The 21363-nt window shown below is 38.8% G+C and overlaps 1 protein-coding gene across 5 annotated transcripts in view; it reads left to right on the top strand.

Moving 5' to 3' along the window:
* The window catches only part of SYNE2 (spectrin repeat containing nuclear envelope protein 2), a 173970-nt gene that overhangs the window by 72266 nt on the left and 80341 nt on the right, over positions 1–21363 (top strand). For all 5 annotated transcript variants that reach the window (XR_015287862.1, XM_086892510.1, XM_086892509.1 and 2 more), the window contains exons 48-62: positions 1226–1381; positions 1748–2013; positions 3047–5147; positions 5827–6146; positions 6846–6990; positions 7386–7601; positions 7971–8236; positions 8987–9143; positions 11859–12014; positions 14642–14782; positions 15119–15301; positions 15713–15850; positions 16901–17086; positions 18065–18187; positions 19623–19805. Coding sequence is in view for 4 of the 5 variants with exons in the window: in XM_086892510.1 (XP_086748636.1) it covers positions 1226–1381; positions 1748–2013; positions 3047–5147; positions 5827–6146; positions 6846–6990; positions 7386–7601; positions 7971–8236; positions 8987–9143; positions 11859–12014; positions 14642–14782; positions 15119–15301; positions 15713–15850; positions 16901–17086; positions 18065–18187; positions 19623–19805 (4737 nt within the window). In the remaining variant the exon portion in view is untranslated. The remainder of the gene's footprint in view (positions 1–1225; positions 1382–1747; positions 2014–3046; positions 5148–5826; positions 6147–6845; positions 6991–7385; positions 7602–7970; positions 8237–8986; positions 9144–11858; positions 12015–14641; positions 14783–15118; positions 15302–15712; positions 15851–16900; positions 17087–18064; positions 18188–19622; positions 19806–21363) is intronic.

The raw sequence follows: 21363 nt of genomic DNA, 5'->3' as shown, positions 1-21363 counted from the left end.
CACCTCGAGGTTTTTCATGTAGCGAGGGGCCTGAAACTGGACACAGAATTTGAGGTGCAATGAGAACATCACACAAACAAGCAGAACAAGTACACAGCAAGGTTTTTCTAAAAGTCAGGACACTTCTGTGTCTTTTGATGTGCTGATATTTCAATCTGGTGAAGTGGATTTCCTCCTTTCTGTGTGATAGCTTAGCTGAGTTTTAATGCTTACTTCAGTTCTATGGCACTCCAGAGTCTCTTGAGATTAAATCTCATGTCTGAATTGATACAACTGTTTTGGATATGTACACAGAGAAATTGAAAATTTTACCAACTGACTGCTTCATGAGTGGCCTCTTCAGTTTTGACTGAAAATAACCTGGAGTTCAGCTGAAGAGAACTGTTCTTCTCTGATAATATGTTTCCCACACTTGAAGGCAGGTGTATTTGGCATAGCTCATGACCCACAGAGGGACAGATGACAGCGACAGCTTACAAGTGATACATGGCTGCAGGGATAGCTGGCTGCTTCTAGTAAAACAGTGTCTAAAGTAGCAATACGTGAAGTTTATCAGACAAGAATTTTTTTACTGTTGTTGATTTTAGATGTTAGTACCATGGAGAATCTCACACTGCAGTTATATCTGTGTATTTGTATGCAGTCACTCATAGAAATTTTACGCAGATCACCAGTTATGGACAGGTAGAGGGAGAAGGGAAATGCAGAAAGATTTTTAAGGGATAATCACGTGATCCAACTCTAGCCTTTGACTTTATATTTACGCTTTCTTTATATATTTCTTCATTTATTGCTGTCTGCAATAGCTGAAGGTGATGTTAAACCTTGGTCCCAGCCCAAGTGACTTGTCCATCTGTCATGGGAATCAGAGGCAGTGGCAGGAACTGGCTCTGGAGCCTTCTAATCCCTCCCAACCCTGATTGAGATGTGACTCCCTACTGCTCTCATCTTATCCCAGATTTTGGATAGCACCTGTGACAGTGGCAGCTGGGGCTTTGTGTCACAGCCAAGCTGCTTCATCCATGAGCTGCCCTGACTGTAGGGGTGGGAGACAGGGATGTAGCTTCCAGTTTCTGGGTCCTGGTTGATCCACAGAGGCTGTGGGGGAAGCCACAGCAGGATTTAACAACCCCAGCATGGCTTAAACACGTGAAGCAAAGTGCTGCAGTCAGAAAACTTACTGGTTTAGACCCTTCAGAAATAAGGATCTTGTTTTGTGTTGTAGGACACAGGTGCAGAAGTGGTTGTCCAGAAGGAACTGTTTCCCAGAGTGCAAGTAAACAATGAATATTTTGAAGAGGAACAAAAGGTCAATGAGCTGAAAAATGAAGTGGCTGAACTGGATATGGTGCTTATAAATGAGCAACTAAAAGAGCTGGAGGTATGGAAACTGCAAAGCCATTCCTGATTTTTAATGTAGTGATACATTGCAGAATGGTGATTCACTTTTGGGCAAACCAAAATTGTTGCCCATAGCCTTATCTGAGTTTTAACTGCACAATTAGTCAGTTTGTCTGCAAACACCATGCCTTGATGCATATCCAAGTAAATCCCATAGTTTGTACTGCTCTTCCAGAGGGCAGAGATACACCTAAGATTGCTTCCATGATGTGCTCCTTTGCTTTTGTGGATGAGCAGGAATATGCTTGTAGGTGAATCAGCATTTAGCTGTATTTCATGGTGAAAGCTGAGAGTCTTTAAGGTCATCCTTTAATCCCCTCTCTCTCTGTGGTGGGCTTGATTGTAGAACTTAAAAACTGAGCTGGAAACGTGGAAAGCAAAGTCTCTGTGCCATAGTGAAGAACCAATTCCCAGTGGAACAGGATCAAACAGAGCAGAGCTGCAAGCCACGGAGGCTGTGGTGCCCTGCTGGGACAGGCTGCTCCAGGAACTGGAAGCTGTTAAAGCAGTGAAGCAGCAACAGTGCTGTTTAATTAATGAATACCAGAAAAATCTTGCTGCTGCACAGTCCTCCATGAAAAATTTGTCAACAGAAAAAGATAACATAAAAATGTAAGTATAGTGGAGGGGTTTGGTTAAGAGGTTGCAGAACAAATATGGTTTTACACTGAATTTCGTGACATGCTTCAGTAATGCTCAGTCAAGAATATGGAGTTACATCCACTTCAAGAGAAGTCTTAGAACTTTGTAAGTTTGTGAACAGAGTTAAGCAGAAGAATTTCTGGTGGCTCTCTGCAATCCTTAAACAACATCTACTCTCTTTATTCCTTAGGCAAAACAAAGAAGTAGTTGCTGGGCAAAAACCTATAAAAAATCCATCTTAAAATATTTCTTTTAAAATGTGGCAGATAAGAAATAGTCATTTTTCTTTAACACCTTGTTAATTCCAGGTTTTCTTCTGAATGAAATATCTCTTTATTCTGAAAACTAAACTTACTTGATAGGAAAAATTTAGTGGCAAAAAGTAGGTCTATGTTACCAAATCAGAGGTAACCAATGCACAAAAAAAATTACTGTGTTTTGTGAATTAGACTTCAAAACACAAAACTAGTTTGTCATGGTAATGTACCAATATCATTTGAAAACATTTAAAATTTATGAAGTTGTTAATTTACAGCAAATAAATTTACAAAATGTAATAAAAATCTGTCTGCTAAATGCATTTTAGATGGGCATTTTAAAATATTCCTGGAAATAAAAGAGGAGTAGATTCATTTGGAAGTGTTTACCTTGTGTGAATGGAAATGTCTCAATTTTTTTATAACCAAGTTTTATCTTCACTGTCAACCAGAAATTACTGTAAAGTGAGGGCTACATTCTATGTTAGTAGACACTGCAATTTTAGAGAATATACAGTAGAATGTATCATTTTTGCACAGATATCAATGAATAATGACTGCTTTACAGATGAGCAAGAAATAATTCTGTAAGGGTGGTTAGGGAATTCCCAAAAGAACACTGAGAGATGCGTATGATTAAGCGAATAAAGTTAGTGAATTGTGCTCTAAACAGTGAAATTTGTTTTTAAAAATCTGGGTATAAGGAGAATTGATTATTTTTAAACACTATGCATGTTTTTTGGCAGGGGGCCTATGAACAACACAGTTCTGTTGGAGAAAATTAAGGCATGCATAGAGTCCTTACGAAAAGAAAGAGATGTCTTAAACAAGTTGCAAAGTCAGCAAGAAGTTTTATCTCAGCATTTGACATGCATGGATAAAGTGTTGACAGAGAGCCAAATGAGGCAGCTGGAGCACTGGTGGCAGCACATGGAACAAGCAGTGCAAAAGAAACATGATCAGGTTGTGGCAGAAATCGATGAATTTCACCTGCTTATGAATAAAGCACGGGATATTCAGAGGCTGATACAAGAACAATATTTACAAGCAGAGTTACATTCCTCAGCTGCAGGAAAAGCCAAAGACCCTCTAATTTGGACCACAGAGCTACAGGACATTAAACATGGTCTTTCTCTATTAAAAAGAAGGATTGAGCTGCAGATGAAAAGAATTTGGAGTGATCAAGAGAAGGTTGCTTTGGAGAACTCCATACAGGATTTGCAGAGCAAACTGGAAGCATTATCAGCACAACAAACTCCTCAAGAGGATACTCAGACCACTGGTCCTGCTCTCATGAAACATGAAATGATGAAGAGGCTTAAAGAAAATATTTCCTGGGTCAAAGATTCACTGTCTCACCTTGATCAGAAAGCAGCACTTTTCCCCAGTGATGTCAAATCACAGATCAGAAATTGTCAGCTTATGAACACAGATATCCTAAACAGAGAACCTGTGATTGTATCCCTGGATTATGGGCTCCAGCACGTCCTTCCCAGCTTGGAGCCAGAGGAGGTCTCTGATATGACCTTCCTTTTACAAACACTGAAGAATTCATACAAGGCTCTTGTTTTAAAATCTGCTCAAAGGTTGCAGCACTTGGAGCTCCAGCTGGAGGAGAGGCAAAGACTCACTGCAGAAATAGACAAAGTTCACTCTCAGCTTTGCAAAGCCGAGCTGATGGCCAGGCCTGACCCACAGCAAACCAGCACATGCTCAGAGCTGGAAGGCCAACAAGCCATTCTAAAGGAGATGCTGAAGGACATACAGGAAATAGAGGGGCTTATCTCATCCTACCATAAAGAGAGTCAGGTCACAGCTGGGCAGCTGAGCCTGTCTGAACAGCTGTTCTTGAGTGATCAGTTAAGAAGTCTGAAGAATGGGGCAAGGAAGACACAAAGGCAAATTCAAAGTAAACTTCATGAAGTAGAACAAAAGGCAGCTGTCTCCAGAGAGTTTGCTGAAGGAATAGCTTCATTGCAGCAGGATCTTGATGATCTACAGGATGGTGAAATGAACCTGAAAGATGATGAATTAGTAGGTGCCAAGCAGGGACTGAAGGACAAATGCAAAGCACTGAAAGAAAAAGTGTTTGCTTTTCAGTCAAATTTGTCACAAGTAATGAAGTACCAGGAAATATTTGAATGTGTAGGTCTGAAATGGGACTCACTGCAGCTGGATGAATTGCAAACTAAATTTTGTAAAATTAAAAATAAAATTAAAGGGAAAATAATACACTTGGAAAATATTGTTAGGGAATGGGATAAGATTCAAGGATTGCTAAATGAAATCCAAACTGTGACATCCAGTGTAAGAAAAGAAGCTAATATCCTAAATGATAGCTCCAGCTCTTCTGCTGAGAATGTCATATCTGCACAGATTCTATTGCAGGCAGTTCAACAAATCTTGTACTTAACCCAGGAGGCAGCAAATCAAATTAACAAAAATGAGATCTTTGATACATCATTCAAAGAATCTAAGAGGAAAGAAATAAAGAGCCTGGAGAAAAATGTTGAGGAATTAAAAGAGTTTCTTCAGAACTTGGTCTCTGGGCTACAAAGTGTAAACAAGGAAGGTAGCCAAAATGAAGTAGAAAATATATGCCACATCATAAAGCATATTCAATTAGAGCTCCAGCAGCCACTTGTGATAGACCTCAATACAATGCAGGATGAAAAGCTGCGATGGGAAGCAATTCAGAATATGATGGAAGGAAAGTTTTCTGCTCTTAAATGTATCATGGAGAAAGAGAGGGAAAAAGAAGAAGAAAAATCTCCTGCTGCTGCTGCAGAAGTAGAGACACTGCAAGGCCATGAAGCACAACTGAAGGCAGACATCGCTGCCCGTGTTGTAAGTATATTTAATGAAAATGAAGTATTGACATATGCCTTTCCCCAACAATAAGATTAGGTGTCTGTGACTGTGGCATTTTTATTTTCATGACTCACATTCACAATTATTCTAACAGCTGAATTGGCATGTGGTCATCTCTGCATTGGTGGATAGGGTGGGAATCATGACAGAAACTAAAGATAAAGATAAAAATAAAATTGTGTTAAGTTTGTTTATAATTAATCAGTGGGGATTAGCACAAGAAAAGAATGGTAAAGAGGAGGAAGGAAAATGCTCTGTTGAAATACTCAGCTGAAGAGAGACTGGGTGCAGTCATTTTGTGATTATAGGCAACATTTTCAATAGTGACAATGATGAAAAAATTCAAGCACCTTATTTCTACTGTTACTACCAGCTGGGAATGATGAGGAGGATTAAAGAACAGGTCAAACCAATGTTATCAGGAATGGTGAACATAAGGGCAATATGAGGGCAATAAATACATGGGTTACAGCACTGCTCTGTGACTACATAAAAACCAAATGTGTTTGCTAAATGTCTTCCCACATCTTCTCTGGCCAGTTCTGGGAGCATTGGTCTCAAAGACAGCCAAGTGTGAAATTCTAAGGCCATGTGGTGATCCAGAGGAGCACAGCAGCTTTATTTTATTGCTCCTTTCTCTTTTTAATGCTTTCAGAATGCCCTGGAGGAGGCATGTAGGGCTGGTGAGCTCTATACCAAGGCCCTTCAGAGGGCTGCCAGGTTGCTCGAGGACTGTGAAGCTCCAGCCCAGGCTGCAGCAGAGCTCTGTAGCTCGGTGGAGATCTGTCAGACTCCACACTGGAAAGAGGAAGAGTTCAACTCTGCAAAGGCTGACCTAGAAAACCTGCACTCCAAGCTGAAAAACCTAGTGAAGCCAGAAGACAAAGTATGTCTGGAAAATGCTTTAAGAGATCTAGTGGAGAAGAGTTTGGCATTAAGGAAGAAGGCTCAAAGAAAGGAAGCTGATGAACAAAGGTGGGTTTAAGAGATCTTCATAGATCTTGTTCCTTATTGTGAGAAGCTTGACCAAAAATAAATCCAGTGCTGTTTCTGCTCTGATAGAAATCCAGGTATTCAGAAATTCCAGCAGAAAGAAGGAATAAGCATTCCTTTTGTCCTCAGGTGTGATTGTTAAGGAAGGAAAATTGCCAGACAATAACCATATTGCTACTGATTTACAGTGCAGTAATTCCTTGTATATTCCCAGATGTGGGGCTTGAGTGAGGGTCATAGGGTGCCAGAACCAGAAGAAAGCACATTTCTAGTCTCCAGTTCAGTGCTGGTGGAGGCTAGAATAGTTTTCAGAGGGTTCCTAATTCATGTCTTCCATAGGCTGTTCCAATGGCTTGGGAAAGTGAAGCCCAAATAAGGCACAGGATGTAGTTTCTTTCCTTTAGGTACAGAAGAAACCTGGAGGGCCATCAGATGCAGGTATAGAAAAGGTTTGGGAGAGAGAGTGTAGGATTTTTAAACTGCTTGATCATGATCCACTGATCAGTATCTCAGGTATCAAACCTGAAGTGTTAAAAAAATGCTAATTGACAATAACTTGCAGAACAGTCAGGAGTAGAAGTTCATAAGGTTTTTTTAGCATTTTTATTCTGTTGGGCATTATGGTTGGAGAGAGCAGCAGCAACAGCAAATTTTAATTGATCCATTCATTGTTTCATGCAGATATTTTGAAAAAAACAAAAGCTACACAGAAACCAAAGATAAAGTGTGTGATAATCTTAAGAAACTAGAAAAGATGCTTAGACAGTCTCTGTCTAGGATTCCATTGTCTTATAAGGAAGCTTTGGAGCATTTGGAAGAAAGCAAGGTAAGAAACACTCTGAAGAACTTGAAAAGCTCATGCAAAACTACTTCAGCTATGTATACCATGTAATAACATAGTAGAAATAAGTGGAATTCTTTATCCTATATTTATGTATATGTAAAACCACAGAATATATTAATATATTTATATACTTGTTAAAAGGCCAGGTATAATAGACCACGTGAAATGAGTATATCTTACTGCTTATTTTATTTACTCCATCTTTCTCTACATTCTTAGCCAACAGAACTCCCTCATTATGAGGGTAAAATCATATTTTACCAACTCAGTGGAGTGATTGCCATTTTCATAGAGGATCCTAATCATGTTACTGAATACTTCATTAATACTCCTGACTGTAGCATTTTATTAATTGATGTGTTTGTTTCTCCTGTAAGATTTTAGTCTCTAGCATTGACTCTGCTGAAGAGGATCTCATGAAGCTGAGGCAGATCTCTGGAGAGATGCTGAGGTTATGCAGAGGAAGTGACAGGGCTCTGGGCAGGATTGTCAAAGTGCTGTGGGAAAACTGGCTGGGTTTGCTTGAGGCAGCCAAAGGGCTGGAAATTACCTGTGAAGAGCTAAAGCAGGAATGGAAATTCATCAATGAAGAGGTAAGTTGCTCAACATCTGCAAGTTCAGGGGGTGGAGATGGGGCTGTGAGTAAAATGTCCTGTGAAGGACTGACATCAGGGCAGAACATCATTTCCCACCTCCTGCTCAGTTACCCTCACCCTTTCTTCAACCCAGAGGCAGAAATGGTGGGGATATTTACTCAGTCCTCTGAACCAAGAGCAGCTCTGCACAGGGTTATATGTGCTTTGTTAAAGCAAGCTCAGAAGTTCTGTCACACTTCAAAGGTTCAAGTTCTGACAGTGTAATTCCCAGTACTTAGTCACCTGTGTGAGTAAATGAATAATGTAACTTCAGATGGTGGAATAAAAGAGCACTTTATCTCATGATTTGCCATGTTGTTTATTTAGCTGGAACGAGAAGCAATAATTCTTGATAAGCTCCAGGAAGAACAGCCAGAAAGCCTTAAAGAGAAGGAAAAGGCCACCAGAGAGGAACTAGTGGAGTTACTTGATTTTGTGAACTCATTTGAAGAAAACATCAACCAGCAGCAGCTCCTCTTACTCTTGCTTCTTCACCGGATAAGAAACATCCTGAATACACCTGAAAATGCTGAGGGAGAAGCTGCCCTTCCTGCCTTGTGTGAGATAAAGGCAATGCAAGAACGCTGTAAAAAGTAAGTGGTGTGAAATTGCTGTTGAAGATATGAGATAGGACTAGTCATAAGCACAGGATTTTACTGGAGATCAAAGAATACATAAAAGCTGTAATGCAGTTAAAAAGACAGTAAATGCTCTCCTGGGTCAGACCAATGCTCTGTCTCACCCATCTGCTGTCCCCAGTATGGGCATTGGGGAATATTATTTAGGGAGAAGACCTGAGCATGGCCATATCATTTGTGGGCTGCAATTTGTGTTCAAATGCAGTAGGAATCAAGGAACAATAGTCAGTTTTAGAGGTTCCAAGTGCTTGTGAATTTTAAGATTTTCCATTTTTAGGAAAATCAGACCTCATGCTTTTTGCAACAACGCAACTTTCATCTTACTCAGTGAGTGCCACTGTCTAAAATTCTCCCCAAATATCTTTCACAAATCTGATGATTGTATTCACCCTTTTCTGGGTTTGCTTCTGGACATGGTAATCTTTGTGAGCAATATCTGCTCTGCCAGTGTCTTCAGACTGAGAATCTGACCTCTGCTGATTAAATATGCCTGCACTCTGGTTTGGTCTACCAAACAGCATTATCTGAGGACTCACTTTGAAGAAACTGAGATAACAAGTGACATAAAACTAATAGATTTAATAACAGAAAAAAACCCTAAATTACAGACAAATGTGATTCTGGATACACACCTACATGATATCTGTATTAAGCATGCTCTTTGCTCTTAGTGTCAAGTCTAAAACAATGTATTCTTTTGCACAGGTTGTACAAAAAAGCTCAAGACCATAAAGATTCTGTGAAAGCTGAGATTCAAGAGAGGAACAAGGTCACTGAAGAAATAAGTGCTGTGACAAATGCATTACAGAATGCTGCATCTGTGTTACTGCAGGATGCTGATGGAAAGGCAGAACAGCTGGAGGTTGGTAACAGCTCTGTTATTGTGATGTTCAGAATATCTTCTGGCTTATGCTGGTGCTTGAACTTGCTCCAGATAAAATTAATGGTGAGGTCTATGCATGTTGACTTAAAGACAATGAATCTGGCTCAGCAGAATACAACTGGCCCTGCCATGGCCTTGGTTTGTGTTTCTTTCCCTCTGTGGGGATCTGCAAGCAGGCACAGAAGCATTTCCAGATTGCAGAGAAATTCACATCCAGTTGCATTCCTTTTAGGAAGGGCTGGTTAGTGTACACCCTGCATGCTTTCCCCTCTGCATACCTACCCAGGGCAGCTTCAGATACGGTGGATTTGATGTCCCAAATTGGGGGTTAACCCAGTAAATGATTTTTAAAACTCAATTCTGATCAAGACCACAGTGCCCAGCAGCAACCACCGGCAGTCTGTACATTTCTGCATTTTTTTGACTTTATGAAATATTAATATTCCTAATACTTCCTGAATCTGTTTATTTATTATTTGAATTATATATTTGTTTCAAATTATTCTTACTGCATTTATATTGCTTTAATATTTTTTAAATCCTGAACAAAAAGTGGTTCTTAATTATATTTAATCCAATTATTATAGAATTTATAATTTATTTATTTTAAACTGCTAAAGTGTAGTACAAATTTGGGCTGTCTTCGCTGAGTCTTGTATAAAAACTGGTTGGGTGTCCTAGCAAAGGGCTAGGAAAAATGCAGAAGCCAAAGCCCATGGTGGCAGATGGGGGATTAGCATGAGAGAGAAATGTTTATTACATGTTTAAGAATTTCTGAGAATCCATGAGCCAGCATTGCTGTGGTGAGACCTTGGATTTGTCTAAAAGGGCTGGTTTTCTATTTAAAATTATTTAGAATTATAATTTAGAGTTTAATGATAGAATTATAATTTAGAATTATAATTTAGAATTATAATTCAGAATTATAATTTAGAATTATAATTTAGGGTGTCTGCTTTTTTACTGAGTTCTTTGTACCCAGAAGGAAATTCTGCTGCAGCAGGTGCTTTAAATCTGATCTTTTCCCTCAGATACAAACTTTGCTAGTCCAAGCACCTAAAACTCACCCAAAAGTGAGTTTAGACCTTGTTCCTGTTCCTGGCAGCAATGGCACAAGCAAATGCTAGCAGCAATCCCATCAAATGATGTCTTTTTAACATTATATTCACAGCAGGCCTGTTCCTTTTGAGAAGATTGAGCTGAAAGGATTGAAGAATTCATTAATTTTACATAGTCCAAACACCAGTAAGCCAAAATTTGCAGGGCAATTTCATCTCCTACTTCCAAAGAAAATCTAGTTCCTATGAAATCTATAGCATTAGTCAGGACTCCACTGCACCTATTGAGTGGAAATATCTATTTCATTTTGAGATGACAAACCTGATTTATCTGGGTGGCAGAAGTTTTAAATTCACCCACACAAATGAAGAGGGGAAGTGTTATTATCTCATCCCTTAGGAAAAAAATTGGGACAGCTTTGATAGGTACCTGCTTTCCAGCTAAATAATGTGTGAAATGTGTACATGCAGTAATACACAGAAACCAGTTTGCAGAGACCTGCTTCATTTTGGAGACAGGAGTTGTAACTGATTCTTTCCAGTTTAGGTCAGGGAATCTGTGAATTCCCATAAATACTGGCACAATCTTAATTGGGCCATTTGAGAAAAGCAGCCTTCTCCCTGAGAGAATGAGGCACACAGCTGTTTCATGGGTTTGAGGGTTTGGGTTTTTTTAATATCAACAATCCCAGTTGCTGTGAGATGACAGGAAATAAATCAGCCTCAGTGTCTTATGCATTTGTGTGAAGGAAAAGATTCCCAAGTGTAGCCTATGAATTTGTGGATTACCATTACTCCTGATTGCAAAAGCAAAGGCAGTTAATTTTAGTGTCTTTCATTGCCTGGTAGGAGGTCTGGATAATTTTTCCCCATAACCTGAGTTAACATTTGAGTTTCTCAAACAGCTGAGCACTGGGGAAAGGAACCATAAAGCCAGCAAACAGAACCTTCCAACTTGAAACTCTAGAAAACCTTCCAAACAAATGAATTTCTTCATTCTTTCTGCAGGAGGACTTAGCTCGGATTTTATTTCTAGGCCACAGGCTGTAAACAGTTGTTCAAGTTTCTTTTATCTCATAAAACCTACATTCTTTGTGCAGAACTGGAAACTACTGTTTTGAGAGGAGCCTGCTGTGCTGCTCTGCGTAATTGCCTGAAAGCAGACACTTCAGCCTGAAACCTGTTGCTTTTTGTGGCCTTTGTGTTGTTTATAATAATGAAGGGATGGACGTTGGCTATTAAACATCTTTCAAAGGGAAAAATGCACTTTTGGCAGAAGGGAGAGTGCAAAGGTTAACGTTTAATCATAGGGGCTCTTCAGATGGTCCCTTTGCTGTGGCTGTCAATGAACATCAGTGCGTCACTTCCCCGACACGGAGCAGTATCAGGTTTAATTAATTCTTACAGATTGAAGAGCATCATTTGATTAAATGAGTCAGTATTGCTTAGAGTTTATCTGCTTGCAGAGGTAATCAAATCAGATTTGATATCCCAAACCCAATTTTTCCAAACCATAATCACGGTAGGAAATATAAAACACGTTACGTGTGTGTATATACACATATATATGTACATATGCACACATGCACTCAATAAAAACTGGGTAAAACTGATGAAGCTGTTCTTAATTTTGTAGGAGCTTCAGAGTGTGATTGGTAGAGAGAGCCAAGCTCTGGAGGATATCATGGAGAAACTTCGGATCAAGTATTCTGAAATGTACACAATAGTCCCTGCAGAGATCGAAACCCAGCTGGAGGACTGCAAGAAACTACTGCAAGACCTAGAAGAGAAGGTAATTGTTGATGTGGTTTTCATATTTATCTATTTTAATGTATAAATCATTCCTCACACCTAGGTCTCTTTTTTGAATCATCTTACGGTAAGCAATGTGAATATAACATTTTTAGTTTTTATTAAAAATGGATGTGGCAGAATCCTGAGCATTAATTTTTAATATGATATGGATGCTGTCTTTTATCCAATCTCATCCTTAAATTGGGAGCTAGTAGTTGAAGTTGATTGCAGAGTTTGTACAGCTTAAATGAGAAAATATTTTCAGAACTGGATTAAAAAAAGGGCTTTGAAATAGGATTTTTTTTAAATGTAACTTGCACATGTGGTAGGGTATCAGGACATGTTTTTTTTTACCACCCCTGAGAATACAGTTGCCTTCCTTTAAAATCGGGGAATTTAAATAACTGAATCGCATTGCATTGGTTTTTTGCAATATATTCTATCTAAGCAGTTAGCTGAAAGCAAAATTAAGGGAAAACAGAGTAATACGCCCAGTTTGGGGTCACATTTTTAGCCTGATGCAATTATTGTTGTTACTTACTCATTTGTGTTATTTTAAAAATGAAAAAAGAACCCCTTTCAGTTCTCATATTTCAGAACTAATGATGTTCAGTACTAATTTTTAAGGTTAAATCTCAATTAATTTGATAAAATTTGAAAGTGTAATAAAACAGTTTTGAAATCCAGTTACCTTTTAGTGTCTATCAAATGACTCATTTTATCTTACATAAAATATTTAGCAGCATATTAACTAAAGTTTATGAGTTTTAATTTGGTTAACTTTATAGTTTGTTTCAAAATGGGACTAGTCTTTTCAGAACCAACAACTGGGAGGAGAGAAGAAAAACAAAACAGTATTTATGCTTTGGGGTTCTTTTTTTGTTTACTGATTGATTTACCAAGATATAAAAGATTATCCCAAAGCACACATTACATGTTGGAGTGAAAAAACTGGTCCTGGAAGCTAGATAACATTTGCTTTTCACATTTAAAACAATAAAAACTACCTTGGAATTTTTCAAAACATGTTTAAGAATCAAAAAAAATCATGGTGGAACTGGAGGTCAGTGCAGTTACATATTAGGTGATACCAGCATGTGTTAAATTGAGTTGTCAAGTTCTAAAGTCACACTGCTTTCTTCTAAATCTGCAAACCAAAAAATAAAAAATAAATTGTACATTTAGTGCCATAAATAATAAACTTTATCCTAGTAAGAAGTATTGAAATTAAAATCCTGCTTTGCTGATGATCAGAGCATTGACAGATGTAGTGTTTTTATCCTGAAGAAATAGGGGAAGTCAGAGCTTGATCTGTTTACTCATTTCCAGCTGTGTCACATCGCTCTTACATGATTGTCTTTTATTTTGGAAGCTGGCATGACCATTTTTCATCTTTGGTGTATTCCAGGATAGTAATGGTCAAGTGTTCAGTGATTACAGCCTGAGTTCATTTTTCCAATAAGTCTTAGGCACTAAGTACAGACTGACTTAACAGGTTTTGTGGTGTAAGTAGAAGTATTTCAGAGGAGCCCTCTGGTTCTTTCTATAGATATTTATCTTGATAAAATTAAATTTTATCAATACAACATTGTACTGTGGGTACTTTTTAGAGAGGTTGTGTTGGAACCTAGAAATTATGTTAATAAAATCAAGAAATAAGTAGATAATTTGTTAACTAAAAATGGTCTTAATTCCCCATCCCACTACTACAAGGATAAAGTATTTCAGTACTAGGAGCTTCAAACTAAAATAACAAATTAAAAATATTTGGCATCAAGGCAGCATGAAACTGTCCAGTGTGCATCTGCCCCCTAAATCCTAGGGTTGCTGCACACAAAAAATTTACCACTATTTTCAGGTGCTTGGCTGACCCTGGCAGCTAGCAGGATTTAGTGAGAAAAGATGTCACTTTTGGGCAAGATCAAGGGCTTTTCTCACTCCCTGCATTCTATCCAGTCTGGAATAACCTGGTAGCTTATGCTGTGTTGCTCAGTCCTGTGCTCAGGCAATTACTCAACTTCAGCTTTGAGAGTTTTTCTCTTTACACAGAAAATCAGGCCCTCCACTGCACCAGTTTTTCATTTCTGTGGAGTCCTGCAGAGTGAAATTAAGTTTCTCAGAGCTTTTTGTTTTAGTGATAAATCTCCCAAGTTTACACTGAGACATTTTCTGTGCATTGATGTACTTTGATATTCCCTTATTTGTTACATGGAAGTCCCAGCTGTCTGCTGAGACATAAAGGTGTCATTCTGGGTTTCTTACAGCATAAATCCAAAAATCCACACATAAATCCAAATGTGACCCTTCCCACCATGCAGCCTTTGTTTGAGATGAGAGCAGGGTGAAGCAAAGCACCCAGAGAGCTGCAGTGCCTCAGTCCCTGTTTCCCCAGGGGTTGCTTTTCTCAGCCAGGCATTTTTTAATGAGAACAAATTAGTGAACAACGTGTAGATGTTGAACCTGCTCACGTTAATGCTTTGTCCTGCAAATGTAGCTCAGTTCCAGTGTTTTTAACTGACTTGTCAAGAGAAACAAAAAAAAAATTGGAATATTTTTGGTAAGGTGGTGCACAGAAACAAGCACATCTTTGTAATCTGCCCAATTGTTTTCTCTTTGCTGTGGCAGGTTAGCTCTGAAATCTTGCAGAACTCTCCTCAGTATGTGCTGAAAAGAAAAGCAGAAACTATTAACAATGGCCTTCAAGCTATTGAAAAGATGTTACAACAGAAGAGTGAAAACATTGGAAAAGCCAAAGAAGTTCAGAAGGTAAACTTGCCAAAAAAATAATCTGCGGGTGTTAAAAGATTTTTGGTTGTTTTTACAGTGCCTGGTTTATAGCATAAAGTGCTCTTCCATTCATTTTATGTCTGTAAAAGGAGAAATACGAGCAAGCATTTAGCTGGTGAATATTTACCAATTATTTCTCACAGGAAAATCCATCTTTTTTTCAACTGTGGATCACACATGTAGATACAAAGTGTTCTGTTCTCATCATATCAGTTCTGAAACCTTTGCAATTAATGTCCCACATGAAGAACAAATACAGCTGCTGGTATCTTTGAGCCTGACCTTTTTTTCCATTTCCCTTCTCTCCACATGCAGCAAATTTGGGATATGCTGGACCTTTGGCATTACAAACTCAATGAGCTGGATGCAGAAGTGCAGGATATAGTGGAGCAGAACTCCTGCCAGGCTCAGGAGTTGATGGATATCCTGGTGGCCCCCCTGCAGCAGTACCAGCAGGTCTCACAGCGTGCTGAGCGCAGAACTGCCATTCTCAACAAGGTGGGTGCAAATGGATCATTTCTCTAAAAATCCAATCCTATAAAAAAATTCCTATGAAAAAAGGACTGGCTCAAGCCATGGTTGAGGGGTTTGTGTGGGGAGTTCTTGCCCTGGGTGGGTGTTGAGGTGGTTTTCTCAGACTCTGCTAACAGGCAGTGGCCATTGCTATATAAATTGCAGCAATGCCCCCATGAAATGTAAACATGCGAGCACCACAGTGACTTTGGTGAGAGGGGATAGCCTGAAATTGTGAAACTGTTTCAGAAAAATGTTTTTTATTTCACCATGCTAATTTAACTGACCATGGTACAAATGCATCCTGTTTTCTTTTAATCTTGTTCATAGATGCATTTATCTTACACAATGAAGCAACTAACTTGTAGCTTTCTGTAAAATTCTGTCATTTCCTAGGCCACCAACAAGATGGAAGAATATGAGGAGCACCTGAAGAATGTGAAAGATTGGATAGAAAGCACCAACAGTTTGCTAAGAGCTGATGCTCAGCACGACTCTGCAAAAAGCTTACACAAGCATACTGATGAGCTCCAGGTAAGAGTTGATGCAGGTAAATGCTCCTGTTAGCACTTGTTGCTATGTGCAGATGCAGTTTTCCATTCTTAATTGTTACTGACATAAGTAATTTACCATTTTCAGTAAATTTTTTAAGTGAAAAGTAGTTATAGTTGACACTCATGAAATACAGATTTTTTTGGTGCTGGACATACCTATCTTGTGCAGATCCTGAACTGTTGTAAAACTTCCAGAAATGTGTGATTGTCTTCTGTAACCCTGCTGAGTGGCTATGGTCAGTTTTTACAGCCTGTATATATAGGATTCTTTCCATATTGTACATGAGCCAAAAAGGCAAAATGCTTTTTTTTTGATGTCTGTGTGTTAGATGGAATCTTTGAAGTGAGTTGTGGTTTGGAAGGCTGTGCTCACTATTTCTTGAAGGTAATTCTGATTGGTAATTTCAAAAACTGAATGTTTGTAATATTATAGGGAAGATCAGGAGTGCCAAAAAAAAAAATCTAGCAATTTTGTACTTAAAATTCGAGTTTTCTATGCATCCACTCCTTGGCTTAGACCAAGTGAGAAAGTTTGTGTTCTAAATAGACTTCTGTAGTAAGAATTCTTGACAGGAAGTAGGTGACACATTACAAAAGCATGTAGCCACAATGGGGAGAATGTGATTTCCAAAAGCCATGAACATTTTCTGTGGCAAAAGCTTATTGTCTCCTGTGTTTGTGAAATGGAATGTTTTGTTTTCCTGGGCTGTGAAACAAGTGGATTTGGAAATGCACTCTGGGCTTGCATTAGTGTGGAGAGGTGCATTCAGCCCTTTCCTTCACACACCACCCAGACAAATTGATCATGTGCATTTCTTGTAGCCCTAACTGTTCTTCATGGTAGTGTTCACTGCAGTTAATCCAAAAGCTCAACCAGTTCATTGCAGGGGAGGAGATTTCACATCACACACAACTGGCCTGATACTTTTGGGAGCATTTTGTTCCTTTTAAATCCTTTCCTTTATAACTATAATGTTCAGCAGAGATGTATAAGCTCCTATTTTGTACTAAGCTCCTATTTTGTCTCCAGATGGCTTTGGAAGACTCAGAGCAAAAGCAAAATCTTCTGCAAGGTATCTTCATGGAGCTGGAGGAGCTGTCACCTGTCTTTGAAACTGAGAGTGTAATGCAGCAGCTGAATGAAATGGATGTTCAAGTAGCAACTTTACAGCATGAGATAGCAGAGATCCTTCCACAAATCCTGCATGTGGCTGATGTAAGTCTGGGTGATCCAAAAGCCTTTTATCAGAGCTTCATCATATGTTAGGAAATGCAGATTATATCACCTGCATGGAAAACAGGGTGTCGTGCTGGTTCCTGTAGGTGTGCCAAGTGAGGAAATTGTTTGGAAACAAACCATCAGAAGGCATTTGGTAACTAATTAAGCTGTAAAGTTCAGGATTAGCACAGGATGTAGGAGGAAAGGCTGAGAGCCTGGGTTGGTTCAGCACAGAGAATCTTGGGGGTGAGAGGTTGATATTGCTGCTGTTTGCTGTTACATGATGGGAGATTACAGACAGGATTGGGCCAGGCTCTTCTTGTGGTGTTCAGGAAAAAGATGAGCACTAACAACTCAAGTCAAGTAACAAAGGAAATTACACCTACATAGTAGGAAAGATTCACTTTTTTTTTTTTTTTCAGTGAAATTTTTCAAACACTAGATCAGGGGTAATAGTCCCACCTCAAGAGATACCCAAATCTCAACAGGATCAGACCCCAAGGGCCCTGGTTTGATGGGTACCAGAGACCTTTCAAAGTCCCTTCCAGCCTAATCTACTGTGACTGTCTCTGTGAGAGTTCACAAACAGCTGTCTGGGGACTCGTTTTCCATCTGACACAAGTCTCTTCCTACTGAAAGCTTCAACAGTGTAATTACAGCACTTTCCTATTCTGAAAACTATCACCCCTGGAAAACTGTCTGGTGATTTATAATGTGAATTTTTAAGGATGTTTCAGTTCTGTATTTAGGGTTTAGAACAGACTAGATGATCTTGAATACTTAATTCCTTTAGAAGTTATGACTAAAATTAATTTATAATAACTAGCCTTGTGAGCGATAGCACCATTTGTATATCCTGCATATGCTGCACTCATATTTCAGTATTTCTTTTTAAATTTAAGTGAAATACAGAAATGCAAGTTGGCTTTGGTATTTGGGTTATCTGCAAATACTCTTTTTGCTCCCAAAATCTAGGAGTTGGATGCCATCGAATCTCACGTGAAAGTGTTTGAGAAGGATGTTGCAGAAATGAAGACAATCCTGTCATCAAAAGATCTGTTAGAATTTTCTCCTAAAGACCAACTTAAACATGGACAGGTCTGTGAAAACTCCTATATAGGTTTTTCAGCCCTGAGGTGAGAGTGTTGAGAGACCTTTTCAAGAAGCACAGTCATGGTTTGAATACAAAACACTTGAAATTAAAGCATTGTTGAGAATATGCCCCCAGAGAACTTGAGGGTGTAACTTCAGCACATCTCAGGCACAGCTGCCACTTTTGAGATCTCCATTTTTTGGGAAGTTTATGGCCTGATTTTCAAGAGATACTTGCTGCACACCACTCTACTTGGCACCAAATGGAAGTTAGAAAATTAGGCCTTGCTCTTCCAAAAATGGAGGCAAAATTTAGCAGATGATTCTTTTATTTCACACCATATACATACAGTCCACAGTGTTATCTGCCTAAAATACAAAAAGCATGGTTTCAGTTTCAGGTGAGGAATAAAAATGTCATCATACCTCTCATAGCAGGGTAACTCTCATAACAAAACCATGCAGCTTGTAATAACTACATTACATGGAAAAACTACAGTAATATTTCTTCTGGAAAATAATGTTCACCCACTTCCTTACTGTAAACCAAAGCCTGGACAGTGCAAAAAAATCCTGATACAGTCTGGTTATGAATGAGAGAATAAGCATCTCTATTTCCACTGGGGCATTTTAAAACAATATCTTCTTGAGAGGGAGTTTAACAAAAATGTTAGTAATTAAAAGGCCTTTAAGTGGTTTGTATTTATAGTATTTTTTAATTCTGGAGTTCCCTGCTGTATGAGGTTCCAGTAGAATTTGATATTTCTTAAGGAGAACCACGAAGTTACAAGTTGCTATTGCCATTCTGTCTTCATAAATTGATCAGAGTCTTCCACAAAACATGCATTGTGCTATGAAACTGCACATTTCTGTTCATCCCAGACTGATCAAGGTGGTTGTAAACTGTGCATTCACTGCAAGTATTGTGATATGAAATGCTGTCCTTGACAGGAAAGCCATCTTCAGGGGTTTCTGCTGACTTCCATCTTGATTCATTATCTCATCTCTGTTGATAACACTGCTTTTAGGACCCTCATAAAATGATTGGTTTGCTGGACAAAAGACAAAACCTACAGTGACATCAAAGAATTCACACCACTTTAAATGTCTTCACTGCCAATGATGTTCTGCTTTGAAATGAGCTGCTTAGTAAATAGCAACTAATCTGAATGTGAGCCTTTTTTTGTCACTGTGCAAACTTTGTATATGCAGAAAAAACAGGATTGTAAATAAAAACAAGAATTACAGAATATTCTAAGGGACCCACAAGGATCATAGTCTGACTCCTAAATGAGTAGCCCATGTGGGGATTCAAATTTCTTCCTTGTTAAATAGGAAACTCACCAAAGAGAGCTTTTGCTCGTTATTAGTGTAATATAAACTTATGGTGTTGTTTTTCTAACTCAGTATCACATCCATCATCTCTGTTCTATCCTGACAGGTTATACTTGAGCATGTTGGTCCCATGCAGAAAACTATTGTTCGTATACAGTCCTATGAAGATGCTCTTCAGGTGCCAGGGCTGAAAATGCAACCTTTCTCAGTCTTCCAAAGAGCAAGACAACTCTTGAGAGAATTGAAGAAATTAGAAAAAATTACCAAGGAACAAAATGAGCTACTGGAGGTAATTGAATATTTTTAATTTTTTTTTTTTTTAGTCACCTGAACCACCTTTTTTTTAAAGTAATTCTGATCTTTAAACAGTATTGCTTTTGCAGCCATGTAGTTACACCTATTGTGTCTTCTGTGTAATGATTTGGGGATTTTTTTTTGTTGTTGTTCTGGTTTTTTGGGTTTTTTTTTTTGTTTTTTTGGGTTTTTTTGTTGTTGTTGGGTTTCTTTACCTATTTAATTTGATCCTGCAACAAAGCACACTGCATAGTCTTGACATACATTTCAGTTTTCCAATTCACTCACAGCTGACAACATACTGTAGGAGTGAAGGCTCAGGTGTTCCATGCCCCAGATTTGCAATGGTGATTGAAGTCCAGTATTAGATGCAGGTGCTCACTTCTTCAGCTCCTGAAACTCACCTTGACCATGGAAATTCTTGTTGACAGCCATTAGATAGCAACTGCTAACAGCAGAATGTCTCTTACTAATCCAAATCAGTGAGCCAGGAAAGTGCCCATTCCCTACAGCTGTGTTGTGGTTAATTCACAATTTTGAGGCAGGCCAGTGTGTGACAGGGGTCTTGGAGATGCTGTTGGCCAGGCCAGCTGTGGAAACAGAAGGGAAACAACAACAGGAGAAGGCAATGCTGGTGGGTCAGAAAGTGTTAATTGGGCAGGGAGAGTCATGGAACAGCTCCAAACCTGAAGGAAGTCTGCAAACCTGCAGCACTTCACTGAGCAATGTGGTTGTACCAGCTCAGGGAAGTTTTAATTCAGGACCTGGTCATGCTCCATTGCTCAGGCTGGAGGAAATCTGGAGTTTGGTAACACAGGTTCCCACGGCAGCAGAGGAATTAAAGTTCTCGTGTGACCCATCCTTTTCTTGGCAGGATGCTGGCCGCACCTATAAAAATGTTACATTATCTTTGCTGATTTGGTTTTCCTAAGTTAATAGGGTAAAGCAGAATGCTTTAAAACATCTAACTGGGCACTTCAGGGGCCAGACAGACAAGTGACAGCTGAAACAGGAATGTCTGTTTTTGATTTGCAGTTTGTGAAATTAAGAGCAGAACACAGAAAAACTCAAACATGCCGCATGACTAGTGCATGCTTGGAGTTGGATAAAAGCAGTGACTATATTAGATTTGTATAATCCCTAGAGTTTGGTTTTTGTTGTTTTTTTTAAGTCCATACAACTTCTTATGTCCAAAAAATGGATGTGGTGAAATGTACCTTTTCCTGAGTTACCAGATCAAATAATGGAGAATTTTCAAAACACTTTCAAAGCATCAGAAACAGGGTGCTTTCCAATTATCAGTTGTTGTCATGACACTTGTAACTGGTTTTTGTGCAGTATTAACTCAAATTTTAGATTTTTATCCTTTTTGTAAATCTGTGACCTTTCTTTGCTCAGCATTTGCCTTTATCTTGTAGACACCCAACAATCTGTAGCTGAATGAAATTTCTTTGTGAGAAAACAGATTGGAAAAATTGCAATTCTTGGCAGCTAGTGTATCAAACTGTGCAAAATAGATTTTCCAGTGGAGTTGAATGGGTTGAAAGCAGCAG

This window comes from Cyanistes caeruleus, chromosome 6 (assembly GCF_971803275.1).
Source record: "Cyanistes caeruleus chromosome 6, bCyaCae1.hap1.1, whole genome shotgun sequence".
NCBI lineage: Eukaryota > Metazoa > Chordata > Aves > Passeriformes > Paridae > Cyanistes > Cyanistes caeruleus.
This window is presented reverse-complemented; position numbering and strand designations above follow the sequence as displayed.